General features: G+C 47.1%; 1 protein-coding gene and 1 non-coding gene across 2 annotated transcripts in view; one reads left to right on the top strand and one right to left on the bottom strand.

The window, feature by feature from the left end:
- PSAP (prosaposin) overlaps positions 1-14,147 on the bottom strand; it is a 28,967-nt gene that overhangs the window by 6,105 nt on the left and 8,715 nt on the right. The window contains exons 2-7 of the mRNA XM_025850242.2: positions 9,234-9,367; positions 7,103-7,177; positions 6,274-6,399; positions 5,028-5,228; positions 4,309-4,452; positions 3,011-3,067 (exon numbers count right to left, since the gene is read on the bottom strand). Of these exons, the coding sequence (XP_025706027.2) occupies positions 3,011-3,067; positions 4,309-4,452; positions 5,028-5,228; positions 6,274-6,399; positions 7,103-7,177; positions 9,234-9,367 (737 nt within the window). The remainder of the gene's footprint in view (positions 1-3,010; positions 3,068-4,308; positions 4,453-5,027; positions 5,229-6,273; positions 6,400-7,102; positions 7,178-9,233; positions 9,368-14,147) is intronic.
- On the top strand, positions 8,387-8,488 carry LOC112807497 (U6 spliceosomal RNA). Its single transcript, XR_003204099.1, has one exon. It is a non-coding gene; the product is annotated as a U6 spliceosomal RNA (small nuclear RNA).

Genomic DNA, 14,147 nt, shown 5'->3' with positions numbered 1-14,147 from the left:
CTGAGAGCAACTGCCTCCCACCACCAAACCACAGAGCAGCAGGACAGGGCTGCTAATACGAGGCCTGTTAATGCAAGAGAGCTAGACCATGGCTACTGTTCACCTTGTCTTAACATCGAGAAGTCTCTAAAATTAAGTAAGATTGAGAAAGTCTGAAAGTATCCTAAATATTCTGTCTCTGGCACACTTTAAGAATGGGGCGAAAACCAGAATGGGGCCAAAGACACAGCAAGCTTTTTAGAAAAAAGACAAAGACTCAGGAGGTGTGTGGCTGCTTTTGTCTCAAGTGAACTTTGTTCTACTTCCTCTTTGGGGCAGCCCGGGTGAAAATTCGGGCATTTCAGCCAAAGCCCTCTCCTATTAGACTTCAAAATACCTTTGAAAAATATTTATTCCCACAGAGAGATGCCAGTACTTAGAAGGGGGTACTACCTCAGTTAAGTACGGTCTGGGGACATGGTCCCAACATTGTGCCACCATTGGCCTGGCTTTTGAGCCATGTGATGTGGCTCCAGGAGCTGCAGGACCCCATCACCCAGAGGGGAAGAAGCCACAAATCAAGAGATTGTTTCCAACTCTCTGGATCCAACAGACGGGAACAGTCTGCTCGCTATTTAGTAACGATTTGCTCATGCAGCAGAAGCATTTCTGGGGTCAAAGAAAACAAGACTAAAGACATGCAATGCTCCCTTGAGTCATGACAGAAACAAGGTGTCCCACCGGAAGTCAGGCCTACAGTTAAGGAGGCCGAGGCATCTCCGGGGTCACCCGTGGTTCCCCATCATCACCCTGGTGGCATGCACATGGCCAGCTGAGCACTGGTTTTTACCCGGAGTCCAAGGCCCTGCTAGCTTCCCTTTCTGGTCCCCTGAAGGGGAGAGGAGAACCCCAGTACCTCAAGTGCTAAATCACAGGGGAGAGATGCAGAAGCTCCCCCACCAGCCTATTAACACAGATCATGCCGTTAAAAAAAAAAAAAAAAAATGAGCAAAATAACTACAACAAGCAGCAGACCACTACTACAAGCAAATTCCCCATCACATACCTGATCCTGCTGTTGAACAAAAAAACAGGAAATCGGAGATGAAAATAAGAGAAAGGAAAGGACACAACAGTTAAGAAAAAATTAAAATAACAACAATCAGTTAACGGAAGTTCAGGGGAAACCTTGCAGTCACAAATCAGCCACCTACCTTGTTTCTACTATTTCACGGGGGGCCCTGAAAGCTCTTCTGGCCCTCAAGGGACAGACCACACTGTTCAGTTGGTGTGTGCACTGTCCCCATGCCCCTGACACACCAAATCATACTCAAAACTTTGGACAGCAGGTCCCAGAAAATGCCAGGTGATGAGGAGCTCTCCATCCTCAGAAGCCTAAGCCCCACATGCCTGCAAGGTGAGAAGCAGCAAAGTGGAACACGACACAGGACTGCCCAAATCAGGGGTGTGTGCTAGAATATAAAGTACACCCGGGGGGGTCAGGGATCCTGCACCACACATCCGCTGCTACCTGGGCAGGCCTCAGGGCAACTTCCCCAGGTAGCCAGATGCTAGCCTGGAAGGCTGATTTGACAAAAGATCAAAAGCCTTACCCTTTGATTCAGCAATTCCAGTTCTAGTTATCTGTACTACGGGAGAAACGGGATCTGCACAGGCTTTTGATTCCCAAGACAAACCCCAAAGCCACCTGAACACCCAAAGTGGATGGATTACAGAAATTATGTTCTACCCAAACAGTAGACTACACAATCACTTATAAATCATTTACAAGAATGTTTAATGACCAATACATTCAGAAGCAAAATAACGCAAATCACAAAGTTTGAAGTAATATAAAACCATACTACCTCACTGCCTTTTTTTTTTTTAAACCGCAAATGATTTGTGATTTGGGAAGTATTATCCGTATTTGCAAAAAACGTCTGTGTAATCTATCTTTTAGGATGAGAAAATTTTTAGTTAGCTATGAGGAAGCAGGTAACCAAATCAAAATCAAAGGCTTATTTATATTTCCTACTCTAGCACTCTAGCTGCATGTCTCTGTAAGCTGCCTCTGAATTATTTTTAGAACAAGGCATGGTGTAATCATCCCAAATAAGTTCTCTCATGCCTGGACGGAGCCCCTGAGCAGTTCCAGCAAGGCCACAGGGTCAATCTTTTACTGTGCTGGCTGTTAGCTCTCAGTTCTGCAACTCTGCCGTCGCAGGACGAAATGCGATAAGCATCACTGTGCCCCATTAAAACTTTGCAGAAACTGGCGGTGGGTCACAGCCTGCTGACCGCTGGTTAGAGAACATACTCAACACAGTAGAAAGTCAGCAGGATGGAGACACAGTACAACCCACCCCCTCAGCCCCTGCAGCTTAGATCTCAGGAAGGCAGGGCACGTTCCCAAGTAAGAATCCCGTCAGACCACCCTGCTCTGAACCACAGTTTTCTGCACAGAGCTAGCTAGCCCACTGCCACCACCAGTATCTTCTACCCCTAACAACAGAGGGATGCCCTCAACTGCCTGGACGCGTCAGAGGCAAGTGCAAGGAGTTACGGGCTCCAGCAGCAGCTACGGCTAACACTGCTGCGGTGCAGGACCGACTCTTGGCAGGCAGGGCTCCCTGCACCAGTAAACTCAAGCCGCAATGCAGCAACTCTCGGGCCTGGCCTAGCTCCAGAGCAGACTATTCCCATGGGTCCCCGGGTTAAAGCCAGATACCAGAAATCTGATGGCCAGCTCAATATAAACAGACCAACTAATAACCACCAGAAAGCCACCAGGGCCATCCTGGGCATAGAGCTGCCTCAGCCTGTCCCCTGCCTGGGGAAGGTAAAGGGCGGGGGGGTGTGGAACAGGACTGAGTTGCGGGTAGAGTCTGCTGGTGGAACAAGGTTCATTGTGACCCAATTCATCATCTGAAGGGAGAAAAGGAAAACCAAACCATGTAATGCTCACAATCCCAGGAATTGCAAAGTCTGAGGCAAAGAACACTAGCAGGGAACTTCCCATGGCACCTACCATATGCATCATCATCTGGACGGCAATGTCAGAATACTGGTTGATATAGTTCTTGCACTGGGGAAAGACAAACCAGTTGTTAGTAACACTAAGTGCTGCAATCACACACCAAAAACCCAGTATTTCCAACAATGGCAACGGATAACTATCAAGTTTCCAAGAGTACAGTCTTACAAATAAAGATGGTAATTTGTTTTTCCTATACCTGATAGAAAAAGGTGTGCAAAGGGTGTTTTGAAATGTGTCCCAAAGGCCCTTAGAGATGAGGTCCTCCAATCTCCTTTTAAGCCCAAACTTGCCCCAAGGTCACAGAGCAACTACTCAGGAGCAATTCTCAATGTGGATTTAAGACATGCTGCTAGGAACACTAGGTGACTTTTCAAACCCACTCATGCATTCCTGGACAAGACTTTAAAGCTAAAATCCAGGAGGAATTCCTGCAGACCCTCAAAGAATAGTTCTGGCCACACTCGAGTGCCTCCACAGTGAGAAAGCCAAGGGTAATAATAACAGCCCTCAGACAGGGTTGAATTGGGGAAGCCAAGTTAACACAGCGATATACAAAGATACTTCAAGGAGGCCAAAAGATTCCCAGAGGAAGTCAACGGAGAAGAACCCAAAGCTCCCAGAACCAGCCATTCCTACCCAAGAAGGCTGCTTTAGATCCCAGACCCATGGAGTTATTACAACCAGCTTCCCTACACCAAGGTTTTTCCATTACCAGGTACAAAACTAGCATTTTGGTTTTACACGTCAACCTCACACACGTGTGGTTAATGTGAATTGGGTCCAAGAAGCGAAACCCTCTAAGAGACTAACAAAATGAGTTTCTTAGCCTACAGGACTAACATTCACCAAGGTAAGGAAGGCGTCCCGAGTGAATCTCTTGCAAGCCCCTGCACGGCTTCCCATGGACAGCACACACTTAGAATTACGACTATACGACAGCCAGGCTTTTAAAAACAAGCTTATAAAGGATTCTGGTGTTGTTTTTTATATGGTGACCAGGAGGAAAATGAATCCTCACAAAAGTGGTCTCCTTCCACTCTTTTATCCCAAGTGTTTGGTTACATATACAAATTCAACTAACCAACAAAGTATTTAAGTACCCACCAAATATTCCAGATGCTTTCTGAGAAAAAGAAAATGGGCTTTGTTTGAACCATCTCTTCCTTAAAGCCCTGGATTTGGAACTTGTACCTCGGGAACTGAAGTTTTCTTGGGTCCCCCGCTCCAATGTCCAGAGCCAAGCTCCCTGGTCCAGCACACCCTCCCATGCATGAAGAGAGAAGGCTTACCATGTCAGCCATGCCGGGCCCCAGGAAGTCACACTGCGCCTTGGCATGGTCCACCAAGGCCTCGACAAAGGTGGAGTTGGTCCTTACGGCATTCTGGATGTCTGTCACCATCTGGATGCAGTCCTGGCAGACGTCCCCACCAGCCTACGGTGGGGGGGGGGGGGGGGGGGGGGGGGGGAGGGTGTGTTCAGGCTGTAAACACAGCATATAACTAAAAGGATCCAAATTCCCAAGAAAATTTCCTTATATGTTCATGACCACAGCACTAGGGGGTGACTTACTGAACAGTTTTGTGTTTTACAGTTTTTTGTTTTTGTTTTTAAGTAATGGCTACACCCAACATGGCGCTCGAACTCACAACCCCGAGATCAAGAGCTACACACTCCATGGAGCGAGCCAACCAGAGGCCCCAGTTCTGTGTTTTTATATGCTCTAAAATTATCAACAGGCTTAAAATCAATTAGGCATTGATTTCAATAAAACTTAATTAGAACACAGAGAAGTCTTTGCACACTTTAAATTCCCCAAGTTCTTCAGAACCTCCATGGCACAACTATTTGAAGGGTGGCTCGGGTAACTGCAGGGTCAAATGAAGAATAAGCCCCCAGTTTGAGAAAACACACTCTCTCTCTCTCTCTCTCTCTCTCTCTCTCTCTCTCATGTCCCATCTCTACTCCAATGAGAAACAGGGCCCTCAGTGGCTGGGCCTACTGCCTTACCTTCTGCTGGGGCTCGCTGTGGGGGCCGTCCTGAGGGTAGAGGAGGAGGGGGATGTTGGCCATAAAGGGAGCCACCACCTCAGCCACATCCATTTCCGGGATCTTATTGGACTCAAGCTGTTTCTGGTGATTCAGTTCTGCCAGATGCTTCTGAAGAGACTCGCAGAGATTGAGGGCAGAGCACACCTCCCCAGGACGGCTCTAGTGGGGAAATAAGTCCAGCTGGAAATCCTCTCCCCAGAGGAAAGCAAAACCACCACCCGGTGCCCCTGAATGAGTCCCTGTCCTTACCTCCTGACCTGACTCATACGCGTGCCCTGCTCACAAAACCACCCCACCTGCTCCCCCCTCCATCTCCACCTTAGCAAATGGCTCCCCAACCCAGGTCCCAGCAGCTCAAGCCAGAGACCTGGAAGACATTCCTCACTCCTCTCTCTGTTCCTCCCCTCCCTCAGCAGGTCCAGCCCATTTCTCCTCTGAAACAGAACACGCATCTGTCTACCTCCACTGCCCCATCATATCTCACATGTGCTGTCCTGCCAGCTTCCCCTCTTCCAACTCCCAACTGGTGGGACCTAGTCCAAACCCTTTACAGAAGGTCACTGCTCCCCTTGAACCCTCCAAGGACTTCCTACTTGCACCTGCAATCCTTAAACAGAGCCTAAAAGGCCTTGCATGCTGTGACCCATGCCACCCTCGCCAAAACCTTGGTCCAGTCTTGGCACACTCCTGCACTGCTGGCCCTGTTTTTTGAACACCTCTTTCTTAGGGTCTTTCTAAATTCCACAAAGCCAGCTCCTTGTTTGTGGCTGAAAACCAGTGCAGTAGCACGTGGTTTGTGCACAGTAGATGCATATTTGAATGCAAGCAGAACACCCCTGTAGCTCAGTCCACTTAGGATAAAAAGCACAGAAATGAAATGAATTGCATGCTCAAAGGAAGAGCTAAAGATCTGACATGAGAGCAAACAGGCACGTATAAATGTTGTAGCAGTTCACAATTCCTTTAGTACTAGTCTACATTTCCTGTAACTCTCCCATTTCCTGTACTCTCCCCCAACTGTGAAAGTTACAAGCACAGTGTTCTGCTGGCCAAAGCCTTCTTAGATGTCAGAACTATAGTAACAAGATGTTGAGAAAACCCAAATTCATGAAAAGACTTTCCACTTTAATCATTCTGTTCTGGTCTGGCACCTCCCTGGGCCCAGGAAGTTCCCTAAAGGAAGAGTCTGTTCTCCACCACATACCATTTGTCCTTTAATCATGTCCAAGATGACTGGGAGGTAGGAGTCAACCATCTCTTTGCACGAGGCAGACAAGTTCGGATTAGGCAGCCAGTCACAGGTCTTCTCCAAGTACACGAGGATCTCTTGCTAAGGGGATACAGGCAAGCGTCGGATCAGGATGGACTTCTGCTCCGCAAACGACTGAGAGCAGAGGACCCCCACAGCTCCCAGCAAACAGCGGCCTCTGGGAAGAGCCCTGGGAGAGGGCTAGTGGCTGGCCGTGGCTGCACTGGTCAAACAGGCAAAAAGCAGACATTCCTCAAAATGAAGCTGCTCTGACTGCAGTCACATGGGGACAGAGAATCCTGAGCAGAGATGGCCAAAACGGACCTAAGTTAGCGACCAGCGATATAAAAGTCCCCATCGACCCCGGGCATTTAAACACCGAGGCCAGGGAACAGCAAGCTAGCTCCCACAGGCTGTTTCTGTACAGCCTGTGGCTCAGGATGGTTTTTACATTTTTAAAGGATATGGGGAAGAAAGAAAAAAAAAATATGACAGAAAAAGTACGTGGCTCACAAGATCTGAACTACTTCCTACCTAGACCATCCCTTCTTAGACCCCCAAAGCTGTGGACAGCTCGTTTAAGGAACGGATGCACATGACCACATGGTCACTGCTCACACGTGGTCACTGCTCACACGAGGTCACTGCTCACACGTGGTCATTGCTCACACGAGGTCACTGCTCACACGAGGTCACTGCTCACACATGGTCACTGCTCACACGAGGTCACTGCTCACACATGGTCACTGCTCACACGAGGTCACACATACTCCTAGCAGCTCACCTCAGTGGCATTGTCTTTCAGCATGTCGCCAGCTGCAGTGATGACATCTTTGCATATGTCGCAGGGAAGGGATTTCTAGGAGGAAAGAACATGAGGGAGAGAGATCTGTATTTGCAGGACGTAGCGCACACCGTACACAGCTGCAAAGCCCCCCGGCCTCTGTCCTATTCCATCTAACCAGGGATGTCAGACACACTGGCACATCCTGGTTCCCCAACTAGATGAAAAGCACAGGGGAAGGATCAGGGTCAGGCAGGACTGACCAGAACACTCTGGGCTTCTAGGGACAGATACCCTTTTCTTCTTGTACCCTCCACACCTCAGCACACACGGCACAGGCCAAGTGTCGTAATGCTCACAAGAGCTCCAGGAGGAAACTGAGGCTTGGAAAGGTGGAACTCAGAGAAGACCAGTCACCTGGGGTCAGGTACTATCACAGAGTAAAAGGGGGTGCGGCAGAGAAGCCCAGCTGAACCCTGGCACTGACTCCTGCACTCTGTCTACCTTCCGGCTCCCGGGGGCTGCTATGCTCTCATGGAAGCCATATGTCACCACCCCAGAGCGTAGAAACAGCACGCCTGTCCCCTGACAAGCCTGGGCACCCCGGGCCCCATGTGGCCCCGGACATGGAGATTCTAGCTGCTTCTTGAGGCTCATGGGAAGCTCCCTTCTTGAGGTCAACTGATTTTCAACCCATGAAGAAAGAAGGACCTAACACGTCTGCGTGAGATGAAGGAATACCTGTGAACTTAGCTGCGTTGAAAGAAATCAATTTGAACCTCTGCGCCTTATCAGGCTAATACCAGATTCAGGCAACCACGAAACTGCCCTATCAAAAGAGAAGAGCTAAAGTCCTCCCTTTGTCACACACTGAATTTGAAAAGAGGAAGCCGTATTAAAAACAAGATGAGAAGCAAATCAGAAACCAAATCAGAAAGTAATTTTGGCCACAGAGGGTGGTGTTTCAGCAAATTCAGAAACCACTTCTAAAAGAACAGGGTCTTTAATTGTTCTTCTCTTAATGAAGCAGCACTAGTGGCCACTGGTGACAAGTTTTAGACCTGGAACTCCACACAGTCAGGGGTGGCACATCCTGGAGCGAGCCACATGCATATTCTGCAGTCAGCTGGTAGAGCCAACAAAGCTCAGGCGTCTCCTGAGGGTTCAGGTCGCAGGAAGAATGCACTTCTTTGTCATCTCAGAGTATTCCCCATGAATGTAAGGAGCCCCACATTAATATGCTATATTTAACACTATTTAGATGAAAAATCGGTAGCATCGGCCTTGCTTCGGCAGCACATATACTAAAATTGGAACAATACAGAGAAGATTAGCATGGCCCCATGCAAGGATGACATGCAAATTTGTGAAGTGTTCCGTATTAAAAAAAAAAATTCAGTAGCATCTTTTCCAGTTTGGCTACAGCTAGAAATAACATTTTAAATAGCTACTACGCTCTAGCGTCTGAATCCGCGATCTGCCTGTCTCCGAGAGGCAAAGAATGAAAATACCAAAAAGCAGAGAAGGATTTCAAAAGTTTAGCATCCACTTTTTTTTAAGATGTATTTATTTATTTGAGAGAGAGAGCACATAGCAGCAGAGGGAGAAACTCAAGCAGACTCAGTGCTGAGTGCAGAGCCTGAAATGGGGCTCGATCTCATGACCCTAAGATCATGACCTGAACTCATGACCAAGACTCGGATGCTTAGCCGACTGCGCCACCCAGGCGTCCCTAGCATCTACTTTTTTGAGTGACCAAGGGATAGAGCTGTGCCCTTGTACCCAGCCCCGGGAACGGAAGCTGCAAACCTCTGGTCCCTCACCTGGAGTGCAGAGGTGGGACATGCACCGAGGCCCAGAAGGCAGCATGGAGTGCACACAGTGGTGGCTATGGGCGGACCTCAGCCTCTCACTGCCAGAAAGAGACTCCCTGACCTTGGGGGAATAGAACCTTAATCTCTCTGAGACTCTGTTTCCACTGTGCTAAAATGGATCCACCCTGCAACAGATCCTGCCTCCCTCACAGGGTCACCGTGAGGAGCAAACGAAGTGAGGCAAAAGAAAGCGCTTTGTAAATGCCAACAGCTACAGATGACATAAGGAGATTGAGTACAGTCCCAATGGCACTTACCACCGTCGGCTTGTTCCAGACGGTCTGCAGGCAGTGCTTCAGGGCCCCACAATCAGCTGCTGTCTTCACGTTCTGACACCACACTGCTGAGCCTCTGGTGCATTCCTTCAGGCCCAGGACAGGGCTGGCTAGAGCTAAAAGAAAAACCAGCATGAGAAGGTGTCCCACCTCACTCACCTACCCAGGGTGAAGGACCAGCCCTGGCACTGAGCCTGACAGGAGCTCAGCCCCTCACCCAGCTGTGTGGCACACAAACCACACAGCAGCATTGGGTCAAGAAGCTCAGCGATGTCTCAGTCTAAGTCACAGGGCTGGGAGGGACCAGGGACTACCTGCTTTGCTTTTTTCCTCTCAAACTATCCTTAAAGAGTATGAGGCCTTTTTATCTTTACAAAAAATCTTACATGAACAAATTATGCGAGAGAACACTGACATATTTAATTATAAAAAAATTTTTAACTTCTGAAGAATGACAAAGTCAGGTTTTTCTAATCTGTAGGGAAAACAAGATTCATATTCTTAATTACAAAAACAATGACTCTTAATATTCTAGTAAAAGAGCCCTTTTATAAATCTAGCTTTGTGAATACGTGCACAGAAGTCTACTAACAAAAAACCCTCCACAATCCACTTTGGTATCACCCACTGAATACGTGTCCACTCAAAACCGGGTGCACAGCATGGCATCTGCTGTGATAAGAAAGGACTCAGGCAGAAGTCACATGTGCAGAAATGGGACTAGGGAAAAACACAAGAAAGGTACAAAGTCCCCTAGGACCAAAGAAACACAGGTTACAGCAAGAAGGTGCCATATTTTGAAAGTCAAATAGCCAAGGGACAAGTTTGTAGGAGAATATGCATTTGTACGGCCGATAAGTGTGACTGGTAAGGACTTCTTCTTAATGTATTTCAAAAACTGGAAAAAAAAAATCCCTCTTCAAAAAAGTAATCCACTTCTAGGGGCACCTTGGAGGCTCAGTCCCCGACTCTTGATCTCAGCTCAGGTCTTGATCTCAGGGTCATGAGTTTAAGCCCCACACTGGGCTCCACGCTGGGTGTGGAGCCTACTTAAAAAAACAAAAGTAATCTACTTCTAGAAATGTATTATAAGGAAATACAGCATTCCAAGAGGCAAAATATGACAGGCATAAATATATTTATTAAGTGTAATTCACAATACTAAGAATAAAAGTAGATGTAACCTGAATGGCCAAAAATAGAGGGGGGGGGGGAAGCTAATGATTCTTACTAAAAAGATTATGTAGCTGTAAAGTATAAAAACATTATACATCAAATAGAAAAAAATTCAAGAATATGAAATTATACAGAAGTTGCACAAAAAACAAATACCTCCCAAAATTATGTTGTTTGTGAATCTCTTTAAAATATTTTATAAACTGCCTTAAGAGTACCTATGTTTCTTACAAGAGGTCTACAGTAACCTTGACTTTGGCACCTCATCTCTAAGCCAACAATTCAGCTAGAAAACAACAGATTCCATTGGGCTACAATAAGACGGGTGACGGCGCAGAAGGCTGACTCCAGCAACCGCTCAGTAGGGCAGAACCACCCTCTACTGTGAATAGGAAACACGAGGCCCAAGTCTGAGGAGAAAACCCAGCCATGAACTAGATTGACAACCTCAGGAGTCATGTGGCTCTCTGCTTCAATTTGTAAGCCAATGAGAAGACACAGTGATTCCACAGACATGAGGAATCACACACACACAGTATACAAAGCACGGAGGTTGGCAGGTGCCCTCACTCCAGGAGAGGGAAGGCAATGAAATGCGGTCATTACTAGCTTTTCGGCCAAAACTATATTCCACAAACTATTCACACAAAGACTGAGTCATAGGTCTGCAGAAAGCTCAAGCCAGATGATCTGCACCCCTTCAGACATGGGCAAATGAATTATTAATCTGCTACCCAGGTTACTGCCTTCGATGCCCCTTTGCAGCAAAAACCACATCCGTAACCAGTTCACAAACACAATTGAACTAGCCACATTCCAACAGCCATTGGCCTGGACTCTGGTTTCCAGGGGAAAACATGCAGCAGATTCAATAGTATATACTAATCCCCAGATGGTTCACAGAAGTTTAGTACCTGTAATGTAGCCATTGAGAAATGAAACTAAACTCCCAGCTCCTAGAAATTAAATTCTCAGGAACACACTCCCATGTTCCTCCAACTTAAAGCCAAATTTTTTAAAGGTGCATATTATAAAAATAGTCTGTGGTATACAACAAATCTAATGTCCTAAAATGACCCAATGTCTATTATAAACAGAAACAACTGTGCGTCCTCGGGATCAGTAATGTGAGGCTGAAACACAAGCACGGGTGATGCCAGTGAGCTACCTGGGGTGGGTTCAGGTGCTTATTTCAGGACCTGATGCCCTGTGAGGGAACCAAACAGTGGGGTCGGAACACTTTGAGACACGAATCCTTTTCCCGGAAAATGTATTTATACAAAACACCCTCACATCATTTCAGGGAGCTCTCAGGCACTACCCCTGTCCAGGGATCCCAGCTGGGGACTGAAGGCTCTAAAAGCAAGCATGGTTTTTCTCCACCCAAGAGGGAAAACAACGATGATGAAGGCACGATTACCAAACTCCACTGACTGGGACAAGAACACTGTGCTCAGGCAGCTGAACAAAGTGAACAGACTTGGGCTGACTCCATGGTGGGAGGGACAGACCCTGATGAAATTGTGCTATGTTAACAGAAAACAGGGGCCCTGGAGCAGCAAAATTAATAGCTGTGTGGGGGACCGAGCAGAGTCTCCTTCAAAATGAAATTTGAACTGGCCCCTGAAAGACAGAAATACAGAAGACTAGCTGAGAGGGGGAAAGGGAATTCCTGAACATTCCAAAGGAGAGAAATCTTTGCCTTCTCAGGAGCCAGGCTGCAAAGACAGACCTGAGGCCCCATGAGAAGACCTCATGTGGCACGCTCATCCCTATGTGAAAGCTCACTCTGTGGGCAATGGCTCATGCTAGTGTCTTAAAAACCCAGGCGTGATGTGGCAGAAGAACTGTAAAGGAGGTAGGGGATTCAGATGATGGGGCACCTAACTCAAATGGAAAGCTCATACCAAAAATTCCAAGCAAGCAGCAGCAGCACCAAGACTGAGAAAGAAGCTAAAAGAAAGATTCCAAAAGAACAGACAGCTAGAAAAATGAAACTCACAGGGTTAAACTTAAATGTGAACACGAGGGGCACCTGGGTGGCTCAGTCAGCTGAATGTCTATCTTTGGCTCAGGTTGTGATCCCGGGGTCTGGGATCAAACCCCACTTCGGGCTGAGCCAGGCTCCCCGCTCAGCAGAGAGCCTGCTTCTCCCTCTCCCTCTGCCTGCCGCTCCCCCTGCTTGTACTCACACTCTCTCTCCCTCTCCCCCCACACCCCCCACCAAATAAATAAGTGAAATCTTAAAAAAAAAAAATGTGAACACGCAGCAGGGCTCAGGCCACAGGAAGGGCAGAACACACCTGTGTGCTCTGCTTGCCATGAGTCAGTGACAAGAACAGCAGGTCGGGAAGGTGAGGGCACGTGACACCATTCCCGGGTCCCCTAGAATACTGGAGGTGTTTAGCTGGGAGAGACACTGTTTCTGAGAAACACAGACATCTTCATAGGGAAAGGATACCTTCCACCCACCACGGGAGCCGATCTGCTGTGTGGTTTCAGACCCAGACCTCAGAGCAATGCGTAGAGGTTAAGGGAAACAGACCACAGCTCAAAGAAGGGGCCATCCACAGGGTTCCAAAGAGGGAATGAGCTGCCTCATTAGAGGATGACCTCTCCAAAAGCAGAACCACCACACAGAAACAAAATGCCCAACTATAAGGAATTCTACATAAGAGAAATCTTGCGTGGTGAGCAGGGCTAGAAGTCCTCTTAGGAGCTACACATCTTCACTCCTATAACAATGAGGCAAACGACGTTTTCAGTGTGTGTACACAACCAACATAAAGAAATTACCCTAAGCCACTTTCTGATGAGTTATGCCTCAAAAGATGTTCCCAGCAAAGCTTTCATCTCTACTCTCATTCTCCCACACTCTGCCCCCAAATATCAACTTCCTTCTTTTGAGACAATATGCTGAACTCTAAGAAAGTTCTTAGAAAACATGAGCCTGACCCCCTGGAGAGTTCTAATTAAATATGTTAAGATACAAACACTCCTCAGGGCAAGGGCAACCAGGCACTACCCCTCTCAGTTCCAAGGCCTGCCATTTGAGCCCTCAATGACAACACAGAGATAAACTGAGATTACAGAAATTATCCCTTCAGAGACACTAAAACCCTACAGGCAGGTTTCCTTTTATTAAGGAAGACAGGCTTTGTGTTGTTTTCTAAGACACAGAACTTCAATCGTATTTCCTTAGCAAAGGGATAGGTGCAACTGTGTTCCCTTTTTATTCCCCAGGCCTAGAAGAAATTAAACACGTTCTAACGACCCACATGTAGGTCATTTATAAAAAAAAATGGGCTGTAATGGAATTTTAATTTACTGAGAACGGATGCCATGAGCTAGACCAGAAAGGGGCTTTGCAGCAGCTCTAGCCTCTAGACAAAAAAAAAAAAAAAAAAAAAAAAAACACCTCAGTGGGCCCGGAAGGCAGGGCGAACTCACTAGAGCCACGTTGTGTTTTAGATGTAATGACTTCCTGCAGAAAGAAACCAAATCTTGAGCTTAGAAAATGAGACATCTAAGGTACATGACCCACCATTTAAATTAAATGTTTTTCAAATGTGGGACACTGAAGAAAACAAAACAAAACAAAACACAAGCTCTACCTCCAAGTCCCACCCAAATAAATGACCTTCAGCCAATCACTGTCCTGAGTTTATTCTGCATCTGTAAAATGAAGATGTCGCTACTGGAATGTCGTTGGGAATAAAG

This window comes from Callorhinus ursinus, unplaced genomic scaffold (genome assembly GCF_003265705.2).
Source record: "Callorhinus ursinus isolate GAN/ISIS: 27379988/994484 unplaced genomic scaffold, GSC_fseal_2.0 scaffold31, whole genome shotgun sequence".
NCBI lineage: Eukaryota > Metazoa > Chordata > Mammalia > Carnivora > Otariidae > Callorhinus > Callorhinus ursinus.
The sequence above is the reverse complement of the archived record's forward strand: the minus strand, read 5'-3'. Positions and strand labels throughout refer to the sequence as shown.